Raw genomic sequence first — 27409 nt, forward strand, 5'->3', positions numbered from 1 at the left:
ATTTGACACAGGACTACTCCTCTGGAGATAATGTGATAATATGTGTAAACCTAATAAAAATGATCCTAGAATATTATCCTCTTGGATGTCATTGATGGAATTTTGAATTTTATGATACGGATGACACTATACACAGATTACTAGAAGTATTTTTGTACAGCAAATAATGTGGTAAATTTTTCATCCATTTGCTTGCAAGTATAAGAAATCACAACAAACTGTTTTTATCTAAAGACATCTAGGTAAAAATTCAGCTTGGGAAGTGTCAACATGTCAACAGATGCGACACTTGTAAGAACACACTCAAAGAAGAGAAATGTGAAAACAGGAAACAACCTAGGAGCCTGCCTCCGAGGGCCTCTGAAAGGCTCTGCCCTGCAGACTATCAAAGCAGACACTGAGACTTACGGCCAACTGTTGGGCAGAGTGAATGGAATCTTATGTAAGAAGTGGGAAATAGTAAGATCTGGAGAGGACAGGGTCTCCACAGAGAGCAACAGAACCAGAAAATTTGTGGGTTACATAGTAACGGGAAGAGGGACTGCCTCTGACATAATCTGATTGGCCTGCACTTTGATCACCTCCTCCTGAGGGGGGAGCAGCCTTACCAGGCCACAGAAGATGACAATACAGCCACTCCTGATGTGATCTGATAGACTAAGTTCAGAAGGAAGGAGAGGGGTCGGTGGGATGGTTTACAACATAAGCTCTGCTGTCCAGAACTTAGGCAGACACAAACTCAGGCCCAGAATCTGCTGCTGGGCTGAGGGATCACCCTAGGTATGGGCAACAACTTAGGCCTAAGATGAGGAAAGTTTTCACTTTCTAGATTGGGTCTTCTTGAAGGACAACTGTGGTTCACGATACCAGAACCCATGTTGGTGTCAACGGGCCATGCTGCCACCCCAGACAAAGTGGACATTTGCAGTCTGTGCCACTGTCTGATTCCCCGGTGATAGCCTTCGGATTTGCTGCCTTAGAAAGCAACGCTGGCATGGGTAACATGTGAAACCACCTGAGAACATATTGAGGCTTGTGGTTGCTGGATCCTCTGAAGGTCATGAGTGGGTCAATGGCCCTGATATGGCTAAGGGCTGTGTTGATGTCTGCACTTGTGTTACCACCAAAGCCATATCAATGCTGTGGTAGGGTTGCCACCTGAAGACTTGCTAATGTCCACAGTCTCAGGAGAGTTGTTCCCACCCGTCACTGGCCCACAGCACTGCAGTGTAGGTGGTGGCATGGGAGTGGGAGACCTGGTCCTGCCCTTCTCTGGCCACTGCCTGGATCTGATCAGCTAATAGCTTCTGAGGCAGATGCAGGTGGAGAAAGACTCATCCTCCATTGGGTGGTTGGCCATTAAGAATTCAACCATGAGGAGTAGCTGCATTGTCTTCATCTATGGCCTGGTAAGGCTACTCCCCTCTCAGGCTAGGATCAGACAGAAGGGAAGGAAGACCTCCCCTATCAGTGGACTGGGAGAGGGGAATGGGTGGAGAAGGGGAAAGGAGGGTGGGATTGGGAGTAGAGGAGGGAGGTAGCTACAGGGGGTATACAAACTGAATATACTGCAATTAATAAAAAACAATTAAAATAAAATAAGTAAAATAAAAATAATTCGACCATGTTTTAATGAATATATGGACTACACAAAATGGTCTTGTTTGTTTTCTTCTTTTTATTTCTTTGTTTTTGTGTGGAGTGAGGTATTGGGGGAGGAGGGGCAGACATGAGAAGCCTGTTGGTTAGTACAATAGGGGTGCATGATGTGAGATTCCCAAAAGAGAAAGAAAGAAAAAAGAAAGAAAAGAAAAAACATTATATTCAATAATAAATAAAATTACTAAAAAGTATTTCAGTTGCATTTATGATAACTAAAATTTTATTGATGAATCAATATATTCCTATAATTAACAAATAGCAAATTTTCAATAGGCTTTATTGGCTCATAATGGCAGACCCATCTTTACATTCTGTTGTTAGAAAATATTATTTGTTATAAATTTATTTTTAAAAATGCTTATATTTAGAAATCTTGTATGGGGGGATAATTACATGGAATTACATTTAGACAACAATCTCCACTGTGGCTTTTAAACGAAATATACTCCAAATAGAAGTATTTATTAACCCTATAATGAGTAAATATGTTATGACAAAGCCATTCAATAAATAATACATGGCAATAAAAGTGAAACACAGAGACATGAATGAATCTTGCAGAAATGAAGTGAAATAAGAGGTCAGACATGGAGTGACAAAATAGTTAATGATGGTATGAAAGTTAAGTATCTATTGCTGAAGATACAATGCACTTCAAAACAGGACCCAGAGACTCCTGAGCTGGAACTAACCTGAATACACCATAGCTGAGTACTAGCTGTCATAGAACCAAAAGACACTATGAAAGCTTCCAAAGAAAGGAAGCAACCAACAGTCCTAGGAGCTATGATGAACAACATCAATAATAACATGACATTATAACCATAAGAGTGTAGTAGTGGCTTCCTTGATGGTTATTAATAGCTCTCTAATTTGACTTAAGACACATGCAACAAGAGGGAAACTGTTTCTGGGACTAAAAAACCAGCTAACTTCTCAGTGCTAGTAAAAACACAATTATTGAAGGAGAATCTACAACCACTGACTTATTAAACCAACATAATATCTAACAACAATCTATAAACATTTGTCCTGATATCTACAGATACATGTAGTCTTCACTCTCATCAAGGAAATTTCTCTTTGCAGCTGAGAGAGAGCACTATAAAAAGCCACAACCAACTAAAATGAAGAATTGTGAAGCCTAGATCCAATGGATATACCCATAAAATATTCCTCACCTAAGGTTCAGGAACACTGTGGAAGATGGGGTGGAAAGACTGTAAAATCCAGAAGGTCAGAGACTTTTGTCGTGAATTTATGTCCTCTAGTAACATCAGAAGCTACACCCATAAAGTCTCATCAATATGAGTGGCCAAACATGAGCTAAATAACAACACCAAGGGACATGAAAACTGACAAGTAAAAGATCACTTCAACCCTACACAAAAACCATAGGCAAGTGAAGAAAGTGAAGCTAGAAGAAAGCTAGAAAGGTGGCCTTGCCTAAGAAAGAGCACACCCTCTTGTTTGATGCCAAATGATCAGCCCTGAAAATAAAGACACAAATAACATTGTATCAACAGGTTATATTTATTATATTTGTGTTTATACACATCTGCGTGCAAATACAATTATTGAAAAAGAAGCTGTGGACTTGAAGGAAAGTGGAAAGGACAGAAGAAAGGGTTGGAGGAAGGAGTGGTAAGGGAGAAATGTAATAATATTATAATCTCAAAGATAAAATTGAAGAAAAAAGTGAAAAGATTAAAGAATGACATTTTTGTTCCTAATTTTCACTGAGACTGCACCCTATATTTAACCCCTTATCATCCTTGATCTCTTTAAGGACTATTTCGGGTCTTATGATTTAACTGGAGAAGGCCAGTGCTGGGTATACTTGTACCTAAGTCCTGGACTCAGGTAGGCAACTTGTCTACATTTTTGCAAAGAAAATTCTGTGAGTCATCCTCCTCAGGGCCTCCATCACTTCCTTGTTTCTCAGGCTGTAAATGATAGGATTGAGCATTGGTGTGAGGACTGTGTAGAAGACTGCAAGAATCTTGTCCTCTGCTGGAGATCGCAGGGATCTTGGGCGTAAATAGGTGTAAGCAAATGGCGCATAGTAGAAAGTTACTACAGTGAGGTGGGTGCTACAGGTAGAAAAGGCCTTCTTCTTCCCTGCCCCGGAATGCATGCGGTGGACAGCAAGAAAAACACGGCCATAAGAACACACTATGCCAATGAATGGAAACACTAGAAAGAGTATTGTGCTCACAAATACTGTATACTCATAGACCCATGTGTCCATGCAGGCTAGAGTCAACATGGCAGGGACATCACAGAAGAAATGGTTGATGACTCTGGATCGGCAGTAAGGAATGTGGAGAGCATACCCAGTGTGAGCACAGGAATTAATGGAACCCAGCACCCAAGATCCAGTTATCATCAGTGCACAGGTTCTTTTATTCATACGTGAGGCATAGTGGAGAGGATAGCAAATAGCCACATAACGATCATAGGCCATAGATGCCAGCAAAAGGGTTTCAGCACCCCCAAAAGTCAAGAAAAGGAAGATCTGAAACCCACAGCCAATGAAGGAGATGGACTTATTTCCCAACATAAAGTCAGACACCATTTTAGGGACAATGGTAGAGATGTAATTTAAGTCAATGAGAGAAAGCTGACTAAGTAAAAAATACATGGGTGTGTGGAGATGGTAATCCAGGAGAATAAGGAGGATCATGGACAGGTTGCCAATCCAAGCTGTCAGGAAGATGAGAACAATCAGAATGAAGAGGAACAGGCCTGTTTTTGATGGGGGAAACAATCCCAATAAGATAAAACCTGTAGATGTTTGATTATAACTATCCATTCGGTGTTCATTCAGATTTTCTTAAAAGCAGATGCAACAGTAAATTACATAAAAGACAATAAAATAATGCAATTCATGATTTTCACCAGACTGTAACTGATCATAACTGCTAAGCAAAGAATAGTGTACTTAGACTCACATTCTGTCTCATGCATAAATCTGGAGGAGACCAACATATATGAACAAAATATCTTACTGAAACCTGAGATCTATAAGAATAATATATGTCCATAGTAACCCTATTAGGAAAATAAATATTTTCATTCATAACAAAATGAGATGTCATGAACATGAGAGTTCATACTATATGTTTGAAGCCAATGTAAATGTCTAAAACCCAGGCTCATAATTTAATACATTTTCTTTCCAACCAGGATGACACGTTGTTGCCATACTCCCACTCGAAGAAACACACAAAGATGCAACAGTTAATAATATCATTAAAAATTGTATTTCTTCCTTATGTATACCCTTCACATTAATAAAAAAGAAGATCTTATAAAATCAGCTGTTGTTTCTTCAGAAATGTGTAAATAATGCTTATTGACAAGTTCAAACCACACAAAGTCTTTTTTTTTTCTTTATTCACATTTGGAACACTCTAACTAGACCCTGTCTGTGAACATTTAAGCATCACTTTCATTCCACAAAAGGAACAAGGAACAAGTGCTGCTGGGCCTCTACTCAGACTCTAACAGAGCCCTTTGCCTTTTCTTTACTCCATATTTTCCTCTCTTTTATCTACAACATAAGGTGGAAATTTAAACACACACTTTTATGACTTATCCATCTTAGAATTAACTGGAACAATAAAAAATTAATATTGTGTATTTTTTTTAAAAATTAAATGAATATTTTTAAAAACATGTAATGCAAAGTAGAGGGATAAACAAACGAGGACTCTGGACCTTTCAGCGTTGGCTTCAGGCTTGTTAATGGGCTCCAACAGGTGGTTAAATCCTGAGTCTTCAGGCTGAGCTTGAGGGTGGTCCTCTCTCCTCCACAGGGGTTGCTGCCAGCAGAAGGATAGTAAGTTGGTCCCAGAGAATGTGTGATATGTCTCTCTTCTCTAGGGCCAAAGAATATCAGCCAGGAAATCTGTAGACTGAAGAGGGAGATGCTGCACTTAGGAATATACAAACACAAACACATAAAAACCCACAAACACACCCATCGAATGAGAAGAAGTGATTTGGAAAAATGGAAATTTTATCAGAAAATCTGGCATCATCAGAGGCACACGGAGCATTATTAAGTCCATAGTAAAGTTACCACTTATTTTAAGATGCTGATAAAGATTTCCTGAAACTAAAATTACCAGGGCTGATCAAATACAGTTAAGGAAAGTTCTGAAGTAAGTTGAGGGCATTTGAAAGGGAAAAAATCAGTTAAAACAGTTAAGACTGAGTTTAGAAAAGGCAAAACAATTGGAGTTTTAATATTGGATAATTGTGCAAATATATATATATATATATGCATTCCTAAAACATGCCTAATGCAAAACAATTATGGTTTGGAATTATAAAGTGAAAGAAAATGTTGCTCAAAACTGAAATATATGGCTCTGTTGTCTAAATGCCATGTATATTATGAAGAAAAGTAAAGGAAAATTATTTGTTGAACTTGAGGATCCAGAAAGTTTCCTCAAAATATCATTTTAATTTTTCAGAACAGACTATACAAAGAGAATGTATAAGGGTCTTTTAAATATATGAATACAAGATATGAGAAATGCAGTAACAGCACCCAAACACCTACAGGCTTCATGGTGATGTTGTATGTTGTACACACTACTAATGCATTCTGGGATGTTGCTGCCATACCATAAAAATTTGCCAGATTTAATCACTTTAAAAGATGAAAATTATTGCACGCATGAAGCTTGAAGTAAATTGTGAGAAACAAAGTGAGTCTGCTTTTAGCAAATGAACCTCAACTGGCTATTGAAAACATGAAATGCTGCGAAAGCAGATTTTTCATAAGGTATATTTGGATTCATCATGAAACCAACATTCTAGACTGACATTACGGTACATCATTCACATTGACATTTTAAGTGTCTGGTTGAAATGTAGTATTGATAATTAACAATGCGATTAACGTGGTGATGGCTGCCACCATTTGTACTTTACACGGGATGTAATAATATTCCCATGAGTCAATGCTGAGATAAGAATCACAAAGAGAAACACTGCCTGACATATCAAATCAGTTCTTAAACGTGACTTCCCTGAACTGCCAAAGAAACAGTTTCAGTTACCTGCATTTTCCTGTTCCTATGTGACAATAGTGCGTAATGTGACATTATTTAAAAGAAAGCTGCATCTGAAAAAAACAGTGGGTCAGCCACTGAATATTTATTTCAAAGTTGAAAGTGGAGAGAGAATTCTTATTTATATAACAAACCAAACCATGTTATTGTCTCTCTTTCCCAAGGTAAAATGGAAATGATTCATCTATTTACAGATCGTTCAAATAGATTTTAACTTGTCTTGATTCCCCTAACGAACTGTAGTCAGGGCACTACATACGGGGAAAAAGAGCAATCAGAAAAAGGCGGCAAGAACTTTATAGTGCACTGAGGTACATTTTATAATCTCTTCCATATTGTATTTCTGTTTAATCTTGGTCATTTATCCTGTAAAATGATGTAACCATTAGTAACTACAGAGTATTACTACATAGCACTGGCTTGCTTAGAATTTTGCCATGTAGACCAGCATTGCCTACATAGAACTCACAGAGCTATGCCTAGTTTTGAGTCCTCAGTGCTAAGATTAGAGGCATGTGCTAACATGCCTGGTAACCACTAGAATAGAAAATAAAATCAAGCTAAGAAATTTTAAGCAAATTTGTTTTATCTCTTTTCGGGAATGCAGAGAACACAAATCAAACACAAGCATAGATATTACATATCAGTTTATCTTTAAATAGATACCCTGTCTTATTCCTCACACATCTTGAGATAATATTTCTGAAGCAATAAAATAATTGAGAGCATGTACTGGTGAGGATGTGGAGAAAGAGGAATAGTTCTTCATTGCTGGTGGCAGTCCAAACTGGCACAACCCCTATGAAAATCAGGGTAGAATTTCTTCAAGTAGCTGAAAATCCATCTAATGCAAGGTTCAGCTGTGCCATTCTTAGGCATTTACCCAAAGAACTTTGTATCTTACAACAGATACTTGCTCATGCATGCTCATTAATGCTCTATTCAGAATAGCCAGACATTGTAAATATACATTGTAAATAGCCTAAATGTCCATAAATAGTTGAATGTATAATAAAAATGTGATACATTTACACAATGGAATATTATTCAGCTATTACGATAAATGAAATTTGCAGGTAAGGTGGATCTAGAAAAAAAAAAATCATCCTGAATGAGGTAACCCAGATTTCAACTATAGATGTTCTATGTTCTCTCTGATGTACTTGTTAACTTTTAAGCTTTAGATAATGACAGATATCTCTTTAAATATCCAAATTTTTATTAATTTAGACAAAAAGCCAAGAGAAAAGATACAGTTCCATAAATTCAGTGGGCATAGAATACACATTAATTTTCTATACTTGTATTCATTTGAAAAAAGTCTGACAAAAAATCTTTCCTTGTCCATATAGTTACAGAAAACATGTACTTCTAGATGTACTTTTATTATTTTAAAGATGCAATCCTGATTTGCGCAGTTTGAAGTGAAATTAAATAGGATTCATGGGGTCTTTAGAAGAGGCATCTGGCATTTATTCACACAACAAGACCATATCCTATGACTCTTCCTTTTCTTTACATTAGTGCTGCTCACTGAGTAAATTGTTCTTAATGAATTTGGATTGCCCGTTGCCTTCTATTAATTTAATGGAAGAAGACCAGATTTGTGTAGCTAGAAGTTTTATAAGGAATCTAGGACTGTCCTTTTAAACACATGTGAATCTAAAATTGCTTTGCACCATCATTCACACATTGCCTCTCACCTGGATAAGATATCCTAAAGAACTGAAACTTCCCAAAGAGGAGTTTGTTAACCTCATGTTAGGCGGGAGTAAGCTTGGACCACCCAGTTTTCCCAAAAGTGCAGTAGATTCATTTTCTCCCATAAGATCTACATTATCATAATTCTTCAGGTGCTTTCTTTCCCTAGACAAAATCGCATTCAGCCCAGGCTGGCTTCAAACTTGCTACGTAGCTGAGGATTCATCTACTGGCATTACCTGTATGTGCCACTGAAAATAGGCTCTGTAATTTTTTCGTGCCTGACCATACATGAATCTTAAAATCCATAGATAACATTTTTTTTTATTTTCAGCTACATAAACTTATAGTGTCACAGTTTTCAAATAACTGGAGGAGTGACCTCCAGAGTATAGACAAACTGTTTCCAAGTGTGTCCTTCCACAGAAAAATGCATGAGATCCCTCACTCCTTCATTTTTGCAACACATTAAAAAAAATAAAGGTATAATGTCTTGTGTTATTTTAGTATTTATTTTTAATACTTTTCCAAACAATTATAAGTTGTGATTATTTAGAAGGATCTATGCAATGAGAACTATAATTCTTTTAATTAAGTCTTAAAACATCCAATATTTGTATCTACAGGTGTGCTTCCAAATCACATATGTCTACTTGAGGTCATTTGTACTCACTAGCTTGGAATCCTGTAATGATGAATTAGAGCTCATAGATAGTTAGATATTGTATAAGGATACAGTGCTTTGAGGGATAAACAAACACGTACGTCCTTTGAATTTTAGTCACATTGAAGGATGGTTTATAGAGCTGCATCTTTAACCATACTGTTGTACAGAGTTTGGAATAAAAACTTGACATAGTCATACTTTGTTGTAATCTTGGATTATTAAGCACTAATTTGGATGCTCTGTAATTTATAAGTAGATTTTTAAAATAAGTTACTAGAAGATTACATGAGAAAATCCACAGAGAATTCATGCAAATAATCTTAGATAGATGAACACTGAACAGTGGCTCTAACATTTGCCACTTGCTGATCACCAGTACCTACATCAGCATGGCCGCCAGCACAAGATCATCACCCACATATTTGTTACTTTTATGACCTTCAGTGACTTGGTATCTAAAGTCTCTTGTACTATTTAATTTTATAGAGGTGTCAAAGATTGCCAATGAATCATTATTATTTAACTAAAATTTTAGTGATTACAAAAAATTTAAAAGAAGTAAGATGAAAAAATAAAATCATGGGTTGTAATAAGACCCAGTTTAAGACTGAAAGAATGAATAATTGAAACACACAATTTGCAATATTCCTTTGAATTTCTCATATACTTATAGTAACGTCTTGAGTTTACAAAATAAACTATTGCTACATAGATGAGTAATTTTAGCCATTACCCTGTTGTTTTAATACAGTAGATTTTACAGAAAGTACACTTGTCTTTTTATAAGAAACTTAGATTTCTTATAAAATCTGAGAATTTTTATAATTAACAGTTCATACAAATAAAATTATGTGAAAGAAAAAATTTTTATCCTGGGACCCCTATAACCATGCACTCAATGACAAATATTTTAGATTATTCCAAGTTCAAAAACTCAACTCTCAGTCATTAGCAAATCTGCCTTCTTAAACGTGTCTTCCTCCATTGAGTTTCGCTGAGGTCTATCTTAAGAAACCTAGCTCTGTTCCCAAGCTGGAAGCACTGCTAGGAATCAGTTCCCAAGCTGCCTCATATTATGAACTCACTGCCACCGCTCCCTCAGACGCTACTTAAATCTGTTTCTGAAGCTCACTATGGCTGCATGTATGACTGCACTCATTCCCTGAAACATCTAACTTGTATTTTCATAACTATGGAACTGTTCCAATCTACACAAATCCCCACTACCAAAAGGAATGATCCGAGGGAATCGGTTTGAATGTGATAACCACATATGCTTGCCTGGAACTATTAACTAATATTGGCTGTTCTTCTCTTCATAATAAATAGCAGTCATCCTAGACCCGTAATTTGTTCTTGTTTTATTTAAAACCAAAGCATTCTCGACGTTTGATGTTATGTTTGAGTTCATATAAACTTTAACATGTATTTTTGTTAACCACTATTTTTATTACCTTTGTAATGGACATAATTTCAAGAAATTGGTATCATTTAGTGTAAATGATAGCCTTTTTTACCATAAACACAGGAAATTTTAGAAAATGCATTGGCTGTATGTTCAACTTTTATCAATGCATTTTATATGTCATTAATCACAGCAGATTTTCCAGAATTATATAACCTTGTAGATTTAAAGTAGCATCACATTTTTCTCTCCACATATATATTACATATGTAATATAATTCGGGTGTATATATTCTTAGATATACATATATATGATTTTATATAATATGTTGTCTTAAACCAACTTGAGTCCAAAATACCACTGTTCCTGTTCCCTGGTGAAGGAAATATTTAAATATACTAAGTACTAATATTTCTAAATGGAAATATTCAATCAACTCTAAAACAAATTTCCTTCAGCATTTTCCAGAATGTAGACATAATTGTGCTAAGTAAATAGAAAAACTAGAGTAGTATACACACCATTTTTCTTTCTCCAGGACTACAGTCTCCCTTATGTCGTTACTCTACAGTGATCACACAAACAAAATCACTTTTGTAAATGTCAAGCCAGTGAACATACTTATCTCCCATCCGGTGCTTAGCAACTGTATTCTTCCATGGAAACAGGGACAAATATGAGTCCAAGCAAACCTTAATAGATTTACTGTGTGTGTGTGTGTGTGTGTGTGTGTGTGTGTGTGTGTGTGTGTGTTCTCTTGACAGGGTCCCCAGAGATGGTCATATATTGGGATAAGTTACTAATGATACCAGATTTAGACCAAAGTCGAGGAAGGAATTTAAGCAATTTCTTTAAAGGTTTCTGGGACTGATAAGTCAATTCAATAAATTTATTGGTATTATCCTAGCAGCAAAAATGTCTCATAGCTTTGTGAAGTATGTGATCTTTTTTCATTTTTTGTTTAAATTTTTATTTTTTAATTAAAATATAATTACATCATTTCTAACTTCTGCTTTCTCTTTAGCCCTTTCCAAGTTACCCCACCCTGATCTCTCCCTCTCAAATTCATGAACTTTTAAATTGTTATTAGTAGACAACATACATATACCTAGTTATATAAATACAACCAGCTGAGTCAATTCACTGCTGCCTGCGTGTACATGATTTCAAGGCTGTCACTTGACATTGTCTAATGAATTGGGGTTTCATCCCTAAGAACTATCAGCAGTCCCATTTCCCTGTAGTTCTTTGTCTGGGGCTAGTACCCCATAAGATTTCCTTCTTCCATGATACCAGGTCTATTGGTGTTCTCATTGTTCTGGTCTTGTTTAGGCAACCATATTGGAAAGCTGTCATGGCTGCAGCCCTCCTGTCATTTCTAGGGGACAAAATATCACAGTAAACTTCCTGGTTCTCTAGCTTTGAAAATCCTCATGTCCCTCCTTCATAATGTCTCCTCAGCCTTAGGAACAAGAGTTGCACTGCAGATGTGTCCGGTGAGTGTGAGTAACCCACAGGTTTGACAAGTTGTAGCTTTCTGTAATGGTCTCCATCTGATGTGAACAGAAGTGTCTTCATGAGTGGTAAGAGTTACATTTGCTTACATATAAAAAAAAAGCATTAAGAATGCAATTAAGAGTTATTCAGGTTTAGAAAGTGGCAGTAATAGGTTATCCTCTAAGATCAATTACCTTACTATCACTAGCCCTAAGGAATTGAGTAGATTTCCAGCACCAGGAAAATTTCCCTCCTGTTGAGTGGGACTTCACTCCAATTAGGTAGTTTTTCATTGCCACCAAGGTATGAATGCCACTAATGAACATTTCAGGATAGTTTGCCATGCTGGCCATTGTTGTAGTTCCAGGGGTCAAATCTGGGTAAGACTATTGGTTGCTCCTTTTTCTTCACAGCTTGCATAAAACCTTCCAGTCCTATGAAAGCTAACCCTCTGGGAGGAGACTTTCAGGTGGATCCACTTCCAATCCTGTGCCTGAGTGAATAGTATCTTCAGCAATAGGTACACACTTTCAACTTCTGAGATAGAACCAATGGCACAAACAATGCCCAATCTTGTTTGGAGGGTCTCCTGTACTCTCCTGATCAGAAGCTCTAAGGAGAATTCCTTATGCCTGGGAGTTTTTAATTTTATTTTTGTGATTATAATATAATTACACCATTTATCTTTTCCCTTTCCTTCCTTCAAATCCTCCAATATACCCTTCCTGGCTCTCCTTCAAGTATATGATCCCCTTTTCCTCTAATTATTATTGCATGTACATATGTGTATACATATACATACAGTTCTAAATATAAAGCACTTAGCCCATAGAATGTTACTTTTATGTATGCATGATTTCAGGCCTGACACTTCGTTACTAGACAATCAATTGCTCTGCTCTTCTGTGGGAAATAACACCTCTATGGCTCCCAGCTTTTCTTTGTTGCCTATAGTTCTTTATGTAGGATGAGACCTCATGAACTTTTTCTTACCTGCTTTTCAGGTCCACTGCTGTTGTTCTTGCTCAGTTACATGTAGGGAGTCGTGCTGATAAGACTGCATGTGTGGAGCTTCTGATGTTACTAGGACACACAATCTCAAAGCAAACTGATCCTCCCATTCTTACAGTCTTCTTGCTCCCTCTTCCACAATGTTCCCTAAGCCTAAGAAGTGGAGATGTTTTGTGACTACATCTATTAGGACTAGGCTCTATAATTATACGTATTTTTCCTTTTACTATAAATAGGCTTTTTTTCTGATATACTATTCTGACCACACTATAACCTCTATTCCTCTACTCCTCCCAGTTTCTCCCCATCTCCCCTGAATCCAGATCCACTACAATTGTCTCTCATTAGAATACAAACAGGCTTGTAAGGGATAATAAATAGAATTTTAGTGAGGTTGATAAGATAGTAGAATAAAAACTGATATGATAAAACAAAAACAAATACACTTGAGTAGGACAAGACAAACAGAAGAAAAAGAACCCAAGAGAAAGCGCAAAAATCAGAGACCCTCTTGTTCACACACTCAAGAATCCCACTGAAATACTAAACTGTAAGCCATAATGTATATGAGAAGATGAATACATAGATGCCATGTACACACAGCCTCAGTCTGTGCGTCTGTGTGAGCTTGGATCATGTTGATTTAGATGGTCTTGTTTTCTAGGTGTCCTTCATCTCCTCATGGTCTTACATTCTTTCCGTCTTTTCTTCCTTGGGGTTCCCTGAGCTCGAGAGAAGGAATTTGATAAAGACATCCCATTTAGGATTGAATGTTCCAAGATGTCTTTTTTTTTTTCTTTGTATACTATCTGGCTGTGGGTTTCTGTATTTGTTTCCATTTACTGCAAGAGGAAACTTCTCTGATGATGGCTGAGTAAGGCACTGATCTATGAGTATAGCAAAACGTCATTTTATTGATTCTTAGAACAGTAGTATTTGAATTTACTTTAGATTCCTGGGCTATCTAATCTCAGATTGTTGGTCATACAACCAATGTTGGTATGGATTCCAAGTTGTGGAGTAGGCCTTAAGTGAAATCAGATATTGGTTGGTTAGTCTGGCAAGCTTTGTGCTACCATTACCCTAGCACAGCAGTTCTTAACCTGTGGGTCTTGACCTCGTACCCCTTTGGAGGTGAAAGACTCTGCCACAGGGTCACCTATGATCATGAAAACTACGTATTTCCTATAATGCTAAGAACTGAGACGCTGCTCTTCTAATCTGTCTTCAGGCAAATCCACCCAGATGCAGATATACCCACATATGAGTACTTGGCATGATGACCTCATTGGCACATACATCTGGAATAAATACAGATGTATGTGATAGGGACTTGGATGATAATGTACTTGCGTGGACACATGTGTAGAGAGGAGATACTTTGTTGAAGTACGTTGCAGCAATATTGGAGGTAAAATGACACCCCATAAATAATAATACTGTATAAATGTAAAATCATGTACTGTAAAATTTACTTCAATACACACACCATGGGAACTTAATCTGGAAATAGATCTGTCCTTTTATATTCATCTGTTGTTAGTGTGATAGTAACAGGTATGTATTTTAAAAAAAAAAAAGCACAGAGAATGGTAAATCATAGGAAACTAATGAACTGTAGTGGCTGAACGATGTTATGTATCATCTTTTGTATTATTAATGCTACTGTAACAATAATGGATTGTGTAGAGAAGGACTTTTTTAAAAGAAAATATAAATGAGGATTTTTTTTCGCTGTATTTTTTTTACCTCAGTAATTATAGCAAAAAAATGAGAAGCTGCAATGTTGTTTGTTATGAAGTTCTATCAGCAGAATCTAAGAAGCCAAACAAGCTAAAATGCTATTTTTTTAATTTTAATTATACATATATTTATTTATTTATAACAATTTATTCACTTTTTATACCCACTGCAGCTCTTTCCCTCGTCTCCTCTCAGTCCTACCTACCCTCCCTCTTCTCTCCCTATGCCCTTACCCTAGTCCCCTGATAGGGGAGGTCCTCCTCCCCTTCTATCTGACCCTAGCTTGTCAAGTCTCATCAAGGCTGGCTGAATCATCTTCCTCTGTGGTCTGCTAAGGTAGCACCCCCCACCACCAGGGGGAAGTGATCAAAGAGCCTGCCACTGAGTTCATGCATTTTGATAGCAAATATATGAGCTTTGAGAGCAAGGACACCAAATATTTTAGAAGCAAAGCTGATGGATTCAACAGAACCAAACTTGACACTGGTAGCAAGTACCACAAGCAAACTGTAGCAGCTGTTGGAACTTCATAATTGGTGGCACCCTGAATCACCAAAGCTATGAAATGTCAAACCGTTGATGAGGATTTACTGTTGCCAGTCGCCAAAGATATTGCTCAAATTATGGCTGGAGATAAGTTTGTTAAGCAATAGAGTGCAATTTCCTTATCTAATGACATTGTCCACAGAAGAATAGATGGTATGTCTGCTGATATTCTTGATCAGGTAATCCAAGATATTAAATCTGCTCCACTTCCAATACTTATTATCCAGCTTGGTGAATCTACAGACATTGCAAACTGTTCACACTTACTAGTTTACATGAAGTATATTAATGATGGCAACTTTAAAGTTGAGTTACTTTTTTTTCCAAACAACTTGAAACAACCACAGCACAGTTGACACAGTTGTTTCATTCTGAAAGATCATAAAATCTCTTGGAACAGGCTTGATGGCACTCCACTGTGCTAAGATGCTGATCTGGATCTCAGTGACTGGTAGTGATTGAGTTGCCAAAACTTATCGGAACTCACTGTATGATTCACTGACAAACATTAGCAATGAAGAAAGTTGTCACAAGAGTTATAAGAAGTAATGAAAAGTATCGTTGTAAGTTCTGTCAATTTTGTTAAGGCAAGCACTTTAAATAGTCAACTATTTTCACAACTGTGCAACGAATTGGATGCACCGAAAAAAGCTTTGCTCTTTCACACTGAAGCAAGATGGTTGTCAAGAGAAAACGTTTTAAAACACGTTTTTGAGTGTCATGATAAACTTAAAATATTTTTTAATCAGAAAACATAACCACACTTCAAAGCACTTTTCAGCAATAAAAGAGAATTGCAGAAAATAGCCTACTTGGTTGACATCTTGAATGATTTAAATTTAGCACTGCAAGGAACAAATGCAATATGCCTCAATTTGTCTGAAAGGTCCAAAAGAAACTTCACATACCTATACCTGGCATCTTGTTTAGTTTCCATGAGAACTACTGATTGTCATGAACTAACCATTTATTGTATTGCCATCCTTAAACAGAATAATGTCACCTGGAAATAGAAAGAGCAGTAAAGAATTTATGATAGGGGCTGGAGGGATGGCTCAGTGGTTAAGAGCACTGACTGCTCTTCCAGAGGTCCTGCTCTTCCAGAGGTCCTGAGTTCAATTCCCAGAAACCACATGGTGGCTCATGACCATCTGTAATGGAATCTGATTTCCTCTTTTGGTGTGTGTGAAAACAGAGCATTCATATGCATAAAAATATAAAACTTAAAAAATAGTTTAAAAAAGAATTTATGATAACAGGTTTATGAGAATCACTGTACTTGATGTCTTGAAAGGTGTACAAATCTGGGAAGGATATACTAGTTCTTTGGGTCAACAGTGCCCTTCAGTTTTATCTTATGGTCTCTAATGGAAACCCAATCCTCCCAAATTTGGATGGGCTCCCATAATTGTAGTGTGGGGCCTAAGAATCAAGAAGACATTACATGATTAATTCTAAATACTATGGTGTCCTCAAAATAAACACAAGAAACACTTTTGTGTCATTTCTGGAGATCCTACTCTTGGCTCTGGATCACAGTCTATGCTCTGAGTAAGTGTATAAAATAACATATTTCTGCTACATTAAATCCACCTTTCATAAACAAATAAACACTGTGATATGTTTTGTTATGGCAGAGTTTACAAAGTAGGAGAATTAAGAGTTTGTCTTACTAGTAGCATACATAATCTGGTAGCTAGATGGCAGGATAGAAATTCTGCATGTTAAATCACACAGCTTAGGTTTCATGATTCAATATGATCATTTCCCTTAAAAAGGAAAGTCTGGGAAAAGGCTAGTGTAAGAACATCAAGGGTAGCCTTTCCAGGGTGTCTACATATGCATGCCATGGCCTTGTTCATACTGGAGTATAAACCAATGAGATGTGTCCCCCACCCCAGACCCCTGCCTAGGCCTGTTCAGATCTCTACCTGTGCTACCCTACATGCCAAGGAAAATATAGATTCACAATCACATACTATATTAGTGGGTCTCTTCAAAAGCAATTACACACCACCATTTTTCTATATTCAAACCCAGGTGGAAGCTATATTAGCACACCTTTTGATTGCCTGTAAATTAAAATAAACCCAGCCTTGTCAATCAAAAAATCTATACTAAATATATGAAGACCTTACCTACAAACTCTTCATACTTGATCCAAAATCAAATTATGGCAATAGCAAAAATTTCCAGTCAACAGAGGAAGCTCATAATCCTATATCAGACACACAGCCAAAGCAATAATTCCACATGCCCAGATCACATCCTGAAAATATAAGCAATATAAAAGTTCAAGATAATATGTCTCCCCCTATACCAATAGAAATGTTCACCAATGAGAATAAACCATATGAACCTTAGGATATAGTATTTAAAAGAACAATTATAAACATGATCAAAGAATTCAAGGACAGAAACAAATAACTAAATGAACTTTACACGTGTACAAATAAATTTCTGATTGAAGACTGTATGATTTGAGTGAAAAATGACCCTTGTAACTTTGGGCATTTGAAGAGGTGATCCCCAGTTGGTGGTGGTGTTTGGGGAAGCTTAGTGGATACAGTCTTGCTAGAGGAAATATGTTACTGGGGGTTGGCTTTGAGAATTAAAGAAGAGGGAGACAGAAAGACCTTGAGGGGACAGGAACTGCACCAGGAGACCAACAAAGCCAAAAAAAAAAAAAAATCTAGGCCTGGGGATTCCTGCAGAAACCAGTACTCCAACCAAGGCCCATGCATGAAGAGGACCTAGACCCCCTGCTCAGTGTCAAAGTGGGTTCCCTAGTAAGGGGGGCAGGGGCTGTCACTGACAGGAACCCAGTGGCTGGCTATTTGATCACCTCCCCCTGAGCGGGGAGCAGCCTTACCAGGCCACAGAGGAAGATGATGCAACAATCCCTGATGAGACTGATAGGCTAGGGTCAGATAGAAGGGGAGGAGGACCTCCCCTATCAATGGACTAGGGGAGGGGCATGGGAGGAGAAGAGGGAGAGAGGATGAGGCTGGGAGGAGATGAGAGAGAGGGCTACAGCCAGGATACAAAGTGAATAAATTGTAATGCATACATACATACATACATACATAAAATAAACTACAAAAATAAATGAAACAGAAAAAAGATCAAATAACAAAGACTCAAGCCACTTCCAGTTCTCCTCTCTCTACCCTCTCTGTCTGTCTTTGTATATCTTCTGCTTCCTGTCAAAAGTTCAAGATATGATCTCACAGCATCTCGCTTCTATTGCTGTGCTCTGCAACTATAACCCAAAATAAACTCTTTATTCCATAAGTTACATTGATCATATTTTATGCTATCAACAGAAAAATAACTATCATAAGGCCAAAAAAATGACTTTATGGCCAAATAAAAAGGTAAAAGGATTTGAAAAGTGAACTCAATAGAGAGGTAGAAATGCTAAGGACAACCTGAACTGAGATGAAGAAAGAGATGAAAATTCAATAGCACAATTAGAAAAGTAAAGGAAAAGCCTTTATGATAGAATGACTTGGGCAAAAGATGGGATATTGGGACCTGATGATAAAGTAGAGGAATTTTTTTAATTTTTTATTATTATCATCTATTACAATTTATTCAATTGTATTCTGGCTATGGTCCCCTCCCTTGTCTCCTCCCAATCCCACTCTCCCTCCCTCTTCTTCTCCTATGTCCCTCCACTAGTCCACTGATAGGGGAGGTCCTCCTCCCTTTCTCTCTGACCCTAGCCTATCATGTCTCATCAAGACTGATTACATCATCTTCCTCTGTGGCCTGGAAAAGTTGCAACCCCCAAGGGGAAGTGATCAGAGAGACTGCCACTGAGTTCATGCCAGAGAAAGCCTCTGCTCCCCTTAATACAGACCTCACTTGGAACCTAAAAATCCCAGGTCAATGGTACAGGTCAGATATTATGGTGTTCATAGAAGAAAACTTCCCCAAAATTGAGGAAAGCATATCCACACAGGGAAGAGGAAACACATGGAACATTGGGACATCAAATAGATATGAAAAAAAGAAGCACCTCAGAGAAAATATTATAGTTAAAACTGTAAAAACACAAAACAAAGAAATGGCAGTAAAACTTCAAAAGAAAAATCACCAGTGACTAATAAGGGAAACCTCATCAAAATAACAGTTTTCTTGGGGACAGCTATAAACCTGTGAAGAAAGAGATGCAAACTTTGATTGGGATCTTACTGAATCTGTAAATACATTTAGTCACTTTTAAAATACTAATTATATCAATTGGTGAGCAGGAACTGACTATCCTTCAATTTACTAGTCTTTCTGCATTTTTTGAAATGATCATGCTTTTAGGTCTATTTATGTGATTTATCACTTGAGTTGATTTGGGAATGTTGAAGCATCCCTGCATCTCAAGATAAATATAGAGCTTTAGCCCGGTTGACCAAAAGAAAAAGAGAGAGAGAGAGAGAGATTGCTGAAATTAACAAAATCACTAATGGACTGGGAAGCATCACAAAATGCACCGTGGCAATTCTATAAAGAAATATTTGCCTAACCTATACCCTGTTAAGTTGAAAAATATAAAAGAAATAGATAAATTTCTAGAAACATGCAATCAACCAAGGTTAAACTAAGATCAACAGTTTAAACAGAACTATAGAGTAAATGAGGAGATTCAAACAGTAATAAAAAGCTTCCCACCTAAAAACAAGTCCAAGATCAGATAGATGAACAACATAATTCTACCAGACTTTCTCCGAAGATCTCAAGTCAAATCCTCCTTAAATTACACACACAAAGAAACAGAAAGAGCATTTTAAACATCTTTTTATATATTTTTTTTAATTTTTTATTAATTATAGTTTATTCACTTTGTATCCCAACTGTAGCCCCCTTCCTTGTTTTGTCCCAATCCCAACCTCTCTCCCTCTTTTCCACCTTTGCCCCTCCCCCAGTTCGCTGATAGGGAAGGTCCTCCTCCCCTTCCATCTGACCCTATCCTATCAGGTCTCATTAGGGCTGGCTACATTGTCTTCCTCTGTGGCCTGGTAAGGCTGCACCCCCCCACAGGAGGAGGTGATCAAAGAGCCAGCCACTGAGTTCATGTCAGAGACAGTCCCTGTTCCCATTACTAGGAACCCATTTTTATAAAATGCTAATATTACTCTACTCCCAAAACAAGACAAAAGAAAAAAAAAAAGAAAATATATGCCAATAGCCTGACAAACAACTTTTTAGAATCTTCAATAAAATGCATGCAAACAGAATATAGGCATATTTCAAAAAGATTACCCATAATGAACAAAACAAGTTTAACTTAAATTAAAATGAAAATAAATCTGTTATACTTTTGCCATCATTTTATTTCCATATTTAATGGAAATGAAAAAAATTCTAGGCCAAGTAAGTCCCTCTACAATGATCTTATATAGAGACATTAGGCTAAGATGGCCAAGGTGTATAAATTGTAGTTCATAGACCCATGCTAAAAGCAAAAGGAACAAATGAGAACTCTCCAAAATAAAAAAGTGATGCATTCATATTTTATTGCTTCTCAACCCATCAATATTTAGTAGACCACTGACACATTACAAAGTATTACATATATATATGATGGATGTTTCAGCTGAAAAATAATTATACTTATGAGGTACAATGTGATATTTCAAACATGTAAGCATTGTATATTGATGGAATCAAGGTAATTAGCCAATTTATATCTGAAACTTTTAACTTCTTTGGGAAGAATGATTGCAATATCCTCTCTTCTGAAATATACGAGGCATTATGTTTAACTATATTTATCCAAATGCAGCATAGCATACCCATACCTATTTGGCTAACACAACAACACTTTAGAAAATGCTGTTATGTCTGAGTAGGTGCCTCTTACACACTTGGCTTTATTTTCTTTCAATTTGACCATGTAGGGGAATTGATAGAACCCATAATTTCTCTAATTTTATGTTATTGATGAAACATGCTCTTACATAAGAACTGTGTTAATTTACACTTCAACCAATTCTGTATAATAGCTCCCCATGTTTCCTCTGACAACAGCCTTTGATAACCATTGTCTTTTTTGTAACAACCATTCTACCTTGGATGAGGTAGTACTTTGTTGTGGTTGATGTTGCTAAAACATTCCATGACTTTGAAATTTCTCTGTTTTCCCACATAGTAGTCACAGGCTCTATGTGAGTATTGGTCACTTGAATGGGCAATGTCCAAACTGCAATACGCTGTAAATACTCAATATACACAGGCTTTTAATAATGAAAAGAATGAAAGCAAAATATGTGATCAAAGCAATAATTCATGTTAATTTTGTAGAAACATGTAAAATATCAGCATAAGTAGATTATCACAGTAATATTTGTACACTCATAAGGTATAATGAATCATACTATGATATATAATAATTTATTGTCTAAAATGTTATTAATATCATTGATTATACTGTTATAAGTTAAACATGTGAATAATTATACTAGTTTTTAATCATGAATGTTTTATTTATCTTAATTAGTAATGAATCATCAGAAAGTTATGACGTGTGTGACACACGTTACATTTCCAATGGACAGCAATGCTCTATGACATTCCCCAGGGGAACTGAAAGAGGAGTAGAGAGGGAATCATCAAGGTTTCCTGGAAGAGAATGTTCCAAGGACTCTTGTCATGGCCCCCAGCACCTCCTTATTCCTCAGGCTGTAGATGATGGGGTTGAGCATGGGGGTGAGGATAGTGTAGAAGACAGCCAGAATCTTATCTTCAGTGGGGGAACGGAGACTCCTAGGTCGAAGATAGGTGTAGACAAAAGGTGCATAGTAAAATGTCACCACAGTTAAGTGAGTTGAACATGTGGTGAAGGCCTTTTTCTTTCCCTCCTTTGAGCGCATGTGGAAGACAGCAAAAAGGACCCGTCCATAGGAAGCTGTGATGCCAAGGAAAGGAAGTAGGAGAAACAGGCTTGTGCTCACAAACACCATGTACTCATAAACCCAGGTGTCCATACAGGCCAGAGGCAACATGGCTGGGACATCACAGAAGAAATGGTTGATGGACCTAGAATGGCAATAAGGAATATGAAGGGCATAGACAGTATGTGCCAAAGAGTTGATTGAGCCCAATATCCAGGATCCTATGATCATCTTCAGACACATTATCTTGCTCATGCGAATGGGATAATGAAGTGGGTGGCAGATAGCCACAAAACGGTCATAGGCCATGGAGGCCAGGAGCAAGCCCTCAGAACCTGCCATGGTCAGAAAGAAAAAGGATTGCACTCCACAGCCCAGGAAAGAGATGTTTTTCTGGCCAGAGAGGAAGTTAAATGCCATCTTGGGAACAGTGGTAGAAATGTACATCAAGTCCATGAGAGATAGCTGGCTGAGGAGAAAGTACATCGGGGTGTGGAGCCTGGGATCTACACGAATGAGGTGGATCATTGCTGAGTTGCCAAACAAGGCCAGAGAGAAGACAAAGATGATGAGCAGCAAAAGCAGTAGTCCGGTTTGGTTTTGTGGAAACAACCCTAACAAAGTGAAATCACTTGAGCTCTGATTCCATGTCTCCATGAAAACGTATTTCTTTATCTTTCTTGAAAAGAGTGACCTGAAAGTAAATACACTTACCACATGAAAGAGAACAGGAGAAGAGAGGAACAGAGAAACTGGCTTGTAATGAATGTTACACTAAACTGGTCTTCCTCCAGCAGTGTAATTCTGTGGAACTTATTTTGAAGTTTGAACTGAATGTTTCTTCTCTCTTGCCTCTGGCCATGTTCTCAATTCAGGGGTATTTATATGGTCATTTCAAAATCAAAGGTAGCAACATGAGCAAGATAGTGTACACATTTCCTCCTAGATAATTTTATAAAAGACTGTTACTAATCTGCCTTACAAAACAAAGAAACTCATGTCCCCCTTCACGCTGTCCTCTGCATCTCTAACTTCCTGTCCTCTTCCTCTACCTGGTCATGCTGCACAAAGATCTCAGGGCTCTGTTCTTTGATTCGCTACCTCTCAAATTCTCTAATGAATCTTCGCCTTTCCTGAAAATTCCCTTCACTCCCAATTCAGTTTGAAATTAAAATGTTTTGTGTGTGCTCAGATCCAGCTCTTTGTGTATGATCGCTTCCATAAAGATACTTTTATTTGTGAAATTTTACAGATAACAGCTGAATACACACTCACAATAAAAGTTTTAATACAATAAAACATAGTCAGACATTGTATAATGTGTATGCTTGCTATATTTTACAATTGCAAATATTATACAAATATATCTAAATACTACAAATGTTGCTTATATTCACTGCTTTCTCCTTCTAATCTGACATACAGGTTTATGTACTCCACTGGCAGAAGCGAGAAGCTTTTAAAAATCTGACACTGTGGAAGAAAATGTTCAGTAGTGAGTTCTTGACTTTCTGCTCACTGATAGTTTACAAATTTTTACTTTTTATTTCTTTATATATTTGGAGAGGTGCATGCATACTATGGTACTTGTATAGAAGGTATACTACCATTGGGAGAGTTAACTTCTTTCCCTCACTGAGAATCAAACTCAGATCATAGGGTTGGAGGCAAGTGCCTTTACTTGCTAAGCCCAGCCCAAATAACAAAGTAATGCCTTGCTCTTATTTGTTGATCATTTATGTCACATATATTTTATTGACACGTTAGACTTATTTACCTAAGAATAATAAAACAAAAATAAAATGATTAATGTATGCTTATAATTCTATATTCCAAAATACAAGTATAAAATGGTCAATCTATATAATTTACAGATTTATATATACATTTACATATATAAATATATATACATATGTATATATGTTTTCAAAAAATTGTTTGGTATCAGATAACAAACTGAATTTGCAAGAGAGCAGAAAGAGTATATGATACAACCTTGATTGGGAAAATGAAAATGGGAAATTATATAACTATGTCATAATCTGAAATAGAAAAATACTGTCTAAAAACAATAGACATTCCTGCCAGGATAATATTTCCTACTTTATGTGGCCTCTGTAGTGGTGTTTCTACTGCTCCACTCTGTGTCACCTGATTCTTCTCCATTCACTCTCTCCAAATTGCAAAATCCATAATTATGATTTATCATCTTTCCAATACATGTTTTCTTTTTTTTCTCTTACCTGTTTTCAGTGTAAGAGTTCATGCTTTACTTGTATGTGTCTTTGTATCTGAGAAAAACCTGAGAATGTTACTATCCTACGTAGTTGTTGGATTACTGATATTTTCAACAACAAAAAAAAAAAAGAATAGCAAATGGTACTTTCTGTAAATTATTCATATGTAGTAACAAATCATTTAGCATTTCATATGTCTATGCTTATCACAAAACAATTATAAAACAATGTCATAGAAAATTGAGAATACAACTGTATAGTTATCTATTTAAGAAATACAGACAATGAGGAATGCAAAGGTAGGAACAGAGCAAGTGCATGGGATGCTTGGAATAGAGTAAATATGAGACCAGAAGAATCCTGTGCTTCCTTATCACAGCTTAAAAATACATGCTTATAAGCTGACAGATGAACAGGAAGCACAAATAAAACCCACAATCACCACCTTTGTAATATAACTTCTTAATACCCTTTCTGTTCCTAGACGCTTGTCTGCTCTGTTCATTAATTCATGGAAGATCATGCAATCTGTAGCATAAATTAAGAATGTGACGACAAGGCTAGACAAAAAAAAAAAAAAAAAAAAAAAAAAAAAAAAAAAAAAAAAACTCAAGAACGGGAACGGGAAAGAAAATCAATGAGGACAAGACAAGACCGTGAAGGGCAGGTGTGGTGTGAGGGCAATTGGGTAGGAAGAAAGGGACTTGGATTCTGGTCTAGATAAGACGGGAAAATTGAGAGAGTAATGTCCTCTTAGGTACGTTTCTGAACTCATCCAGGGTGCTCTTGTTCAGACGGGGGCTGCCATTAGGACCATGCGGAGAAGACTAGTTCCAGGGAATGAGAATATCTGGTGACTGACAGGATTTGAAAACAGAGCCACACCTCTCAGAAAACCCCTGACGCCTGGGCACAGCAGGAATATGGCTTCCCTACCTGGATAATTCATTGATGTCTAGTTCCTGGTCCAGCACATACTTAGAGCAGGCTCTCAACCCGTGTGCCTGTTGAGATGAATAAAACACTTTCGTTGAGATGATAGATTATTTTTGTTCATACTGACAAAGCTGACATCACTGTTTTAAAAAAACTAGTTTCCTGCATCACACCTTATGTATAAACAGGATCCTCTTAGGGGAACTTCTTCTACTCCCTTGAACACGGGTTTAGCTGTAGAGGAAGGAACATTCCAGCCATCCTCCTAGATCGTGATTCTAATAGCCAATTTTGGACACTTACATGTCACATGTTAACATCTACATGTGCAATTTCTATGAAAGGGATGCACAGTTGTACTCTAAGACCACTTCTCAGTGGTTCACAAACAGACTTTGAGGACAGAACAGTAATTATTTTGTTTTCAATCTTAGAACCTCATTTTGTCGCATTATATTTGAGAACAGCTATTTTCATGAGACCTTGAAGGTTTAGAATTTCAAACATTGAGCCAGAGCTAAAGATGTTTGATTTATTCCCAGACAACTTATTTATTGGGTCTGGACCTTATTTAATGCACCAGAGTCACAGAAAGAATTATATTCTTGGTTGCATTTTAATTTCAAAATCTTCCAGTGGCTGCAAGGTAGATGTTTGTGTGTCGTTCCAAAAGATATGAAAAACACATCATTGTTTAAAATTGTCATGAAAAGACCTATTATACAGGAGTCCTGCAAATGCAGAATAATGGATTAATTTTGCCAAAGTTACAGGTGTATACACACAACCAAGTTAGCAAAAACATCTATAGAGAACAAAAACTTGACCGTTAAAACTTTTGCTAATTTTAAAAAAACTCCGTGGGACACCAGAAAACATGAACCTCAATGAGCTGTCTGAATTCTATGTATATTAGGTCCTCAAGAAATGTCCATCTCTTTCATCCATTCCACATCTTAGCTTTTGAGAAACTTCAAGACCAAAACAATTTAGCAGCTTATTTATGGTCACACCTTGAAAACAAGCACATTATAGAGTTCGAACACATTTACATAGTTTCTCTTGCATTTTAAGATCACTTTGTTTTTCTGCTTTGTCATGAAAATAGAAAAGGATTGCTTATGATGTGAAAACCATCCCTTCAGAATCTCTCCTAGTTAACATAATCCAAACCAACTCTTCTCAATAAAGTCATCAGGATCCAGATCTTCCAAGGATCTTATACTTGTACTTGTGTTTGTGAGAAGTACCTTTACAATATAGCCATTCCATGCCGTCAGTCTGTGGGTTTTGAGAAGACTTCAGCACCCCTCTTTGTTCACATCCCCGTGCCAGGTGTGCCACAGGTGTGCCCTGTGCAGAATTCCCAACTGAAGGTTGAAAATCTGTGTCTTATGCAAGAATCCCTTCTTCTACCAAAACCTCAGGAAGGAAACTTTCAAGAATTAGCTACTCAGTGAAACCAAGAGAGCATCATTAACCCTCCTAAAATAGTTATATGTTCATTGTTCAGCTAAAACAAACTTTCTTACTAATTATTTTTAAAGCATCACAAGGACATTTTAGATTTATTTCCCACACACTATATTAGTGAAAGCAGAATGGCAAATGCTATATTTTATATGTACAACCTTGGATCACCAAGCCTTAGATGTTCTTCTTTTTCCTCTAATTATTCCCTCAAGTCTAAATCTAGAGAGACAAAGCCTTGGCCATTTCTCCTGACTGGGCTGCTGCTCTAAGATGGTTCAGTTTGAACTTAGAGAAATAAATATATGACAATCACCACTCCTGTAATCACAGAATGCCTGAAAATAGACTAAAGAGGGTAATTCATTATTCCAGAAAAATGACTTGAGAGCTGTAAAGGATATTGGGCTATATGTGCTATAGTTCCTTGTTTTTAAGTGTTGGGCCCCAAAGGGGTAAAAATTGATATACAGAAATATAATTTTATTATACTCTCAAATTAATGCCTAGGTCTTGTGTAAAAGTTTATAGTGACAACACATGCTGGAGAGGA

At 36.9% G+C, this 27409-nt stretch overlaps 3 protein-coding genes across 3 annotated transcripts in view; all 3 read right to left on the bottom strand.

Moving 5' to 3' along the window:
* Nucleotides 1-3226: 3226 nt before the first annotated feature.
* LOC110565050 (olfactory receptor 2L5-like) lies at nt 3227-4635 on the bottom strand. The gene has a single exon (XM_021662642.2). It carries the CDS (start codon nt 4475-4477, stop codon nt 3539-3541), a length of 939 nt encoding a protein of 312 aa, XP_021518317.1. The 5' UTR covers nt 4478-4635; the 3' UTR covers nt 3227-3538.
* Nucleotides 4636-5382: 747 nt separating this feature from the next.
* Lamp3 (lysosomal associated membrane protein 3) overlaps nt 5383-27409 on the bottom strand; it is an 89742-nt gene continuing 67715 nt past the window's right edge. Inside the window, exons 6-7 of the mRNA XM_060370880.1 lie at nt 25387-25454; nt 5383-5582 (exon numbers count right to left, since the gene is read on the bottom strand). Coding sequence (XP_060226863.1) covers nt 25429-25454 — 26 coding nt within the window. The 3' untranslated portion in view covers nt 5383-5582; nt 25387-25428. The remainder of the gene's footprint in view (nt 5583-25386; nt 25455-27409) is intronic.
* Nucleotides 21889-22870, bottom strand: LOC110565062 (olfactory receptor 2L13-like). Its single transcript, XM_060370881.1, has one exon. It carries the CDS (start codon nt 22868-22870, stop codon nt 21932-21934), a length of 939 nt encoding a protein of 312 aa, XP_060226864.1. The 3' UTR covers nt 21889-21931.

This window comes from Meriones unguiculatus, chromosome 17, assembly GCF_030254825.1.
Source record: "Meriones unguiculatus strain TT.TT164.6M chromosome 17, Bangor_MerUng_6.1, whole genome shotgun sequence".
Taxonomy (NCBI): Eukaryota; Metazoa; Chordata; class Mammalia; order Rodentia; family Muridae; genus Meriones; species Meriones unguiculatus.

What these genes read in the sequence shown, in the direction of transcription:
- LOC110565062 (XM_060370881.1), bottom strand. Translation starts at nt 22,870, where the DNA reads ATGGAGACATGGAATCAGAGCTCAAGTGATTTCACTTTGTTAGGGTTG.
- LOC110565050 (XM_021662642.2), bottom strand. Translation starts at nt 4,477, where the DNA reads ATGGATAGTTATAATCAAACATCTACAGGTTTTATCTTATTGGGATTG.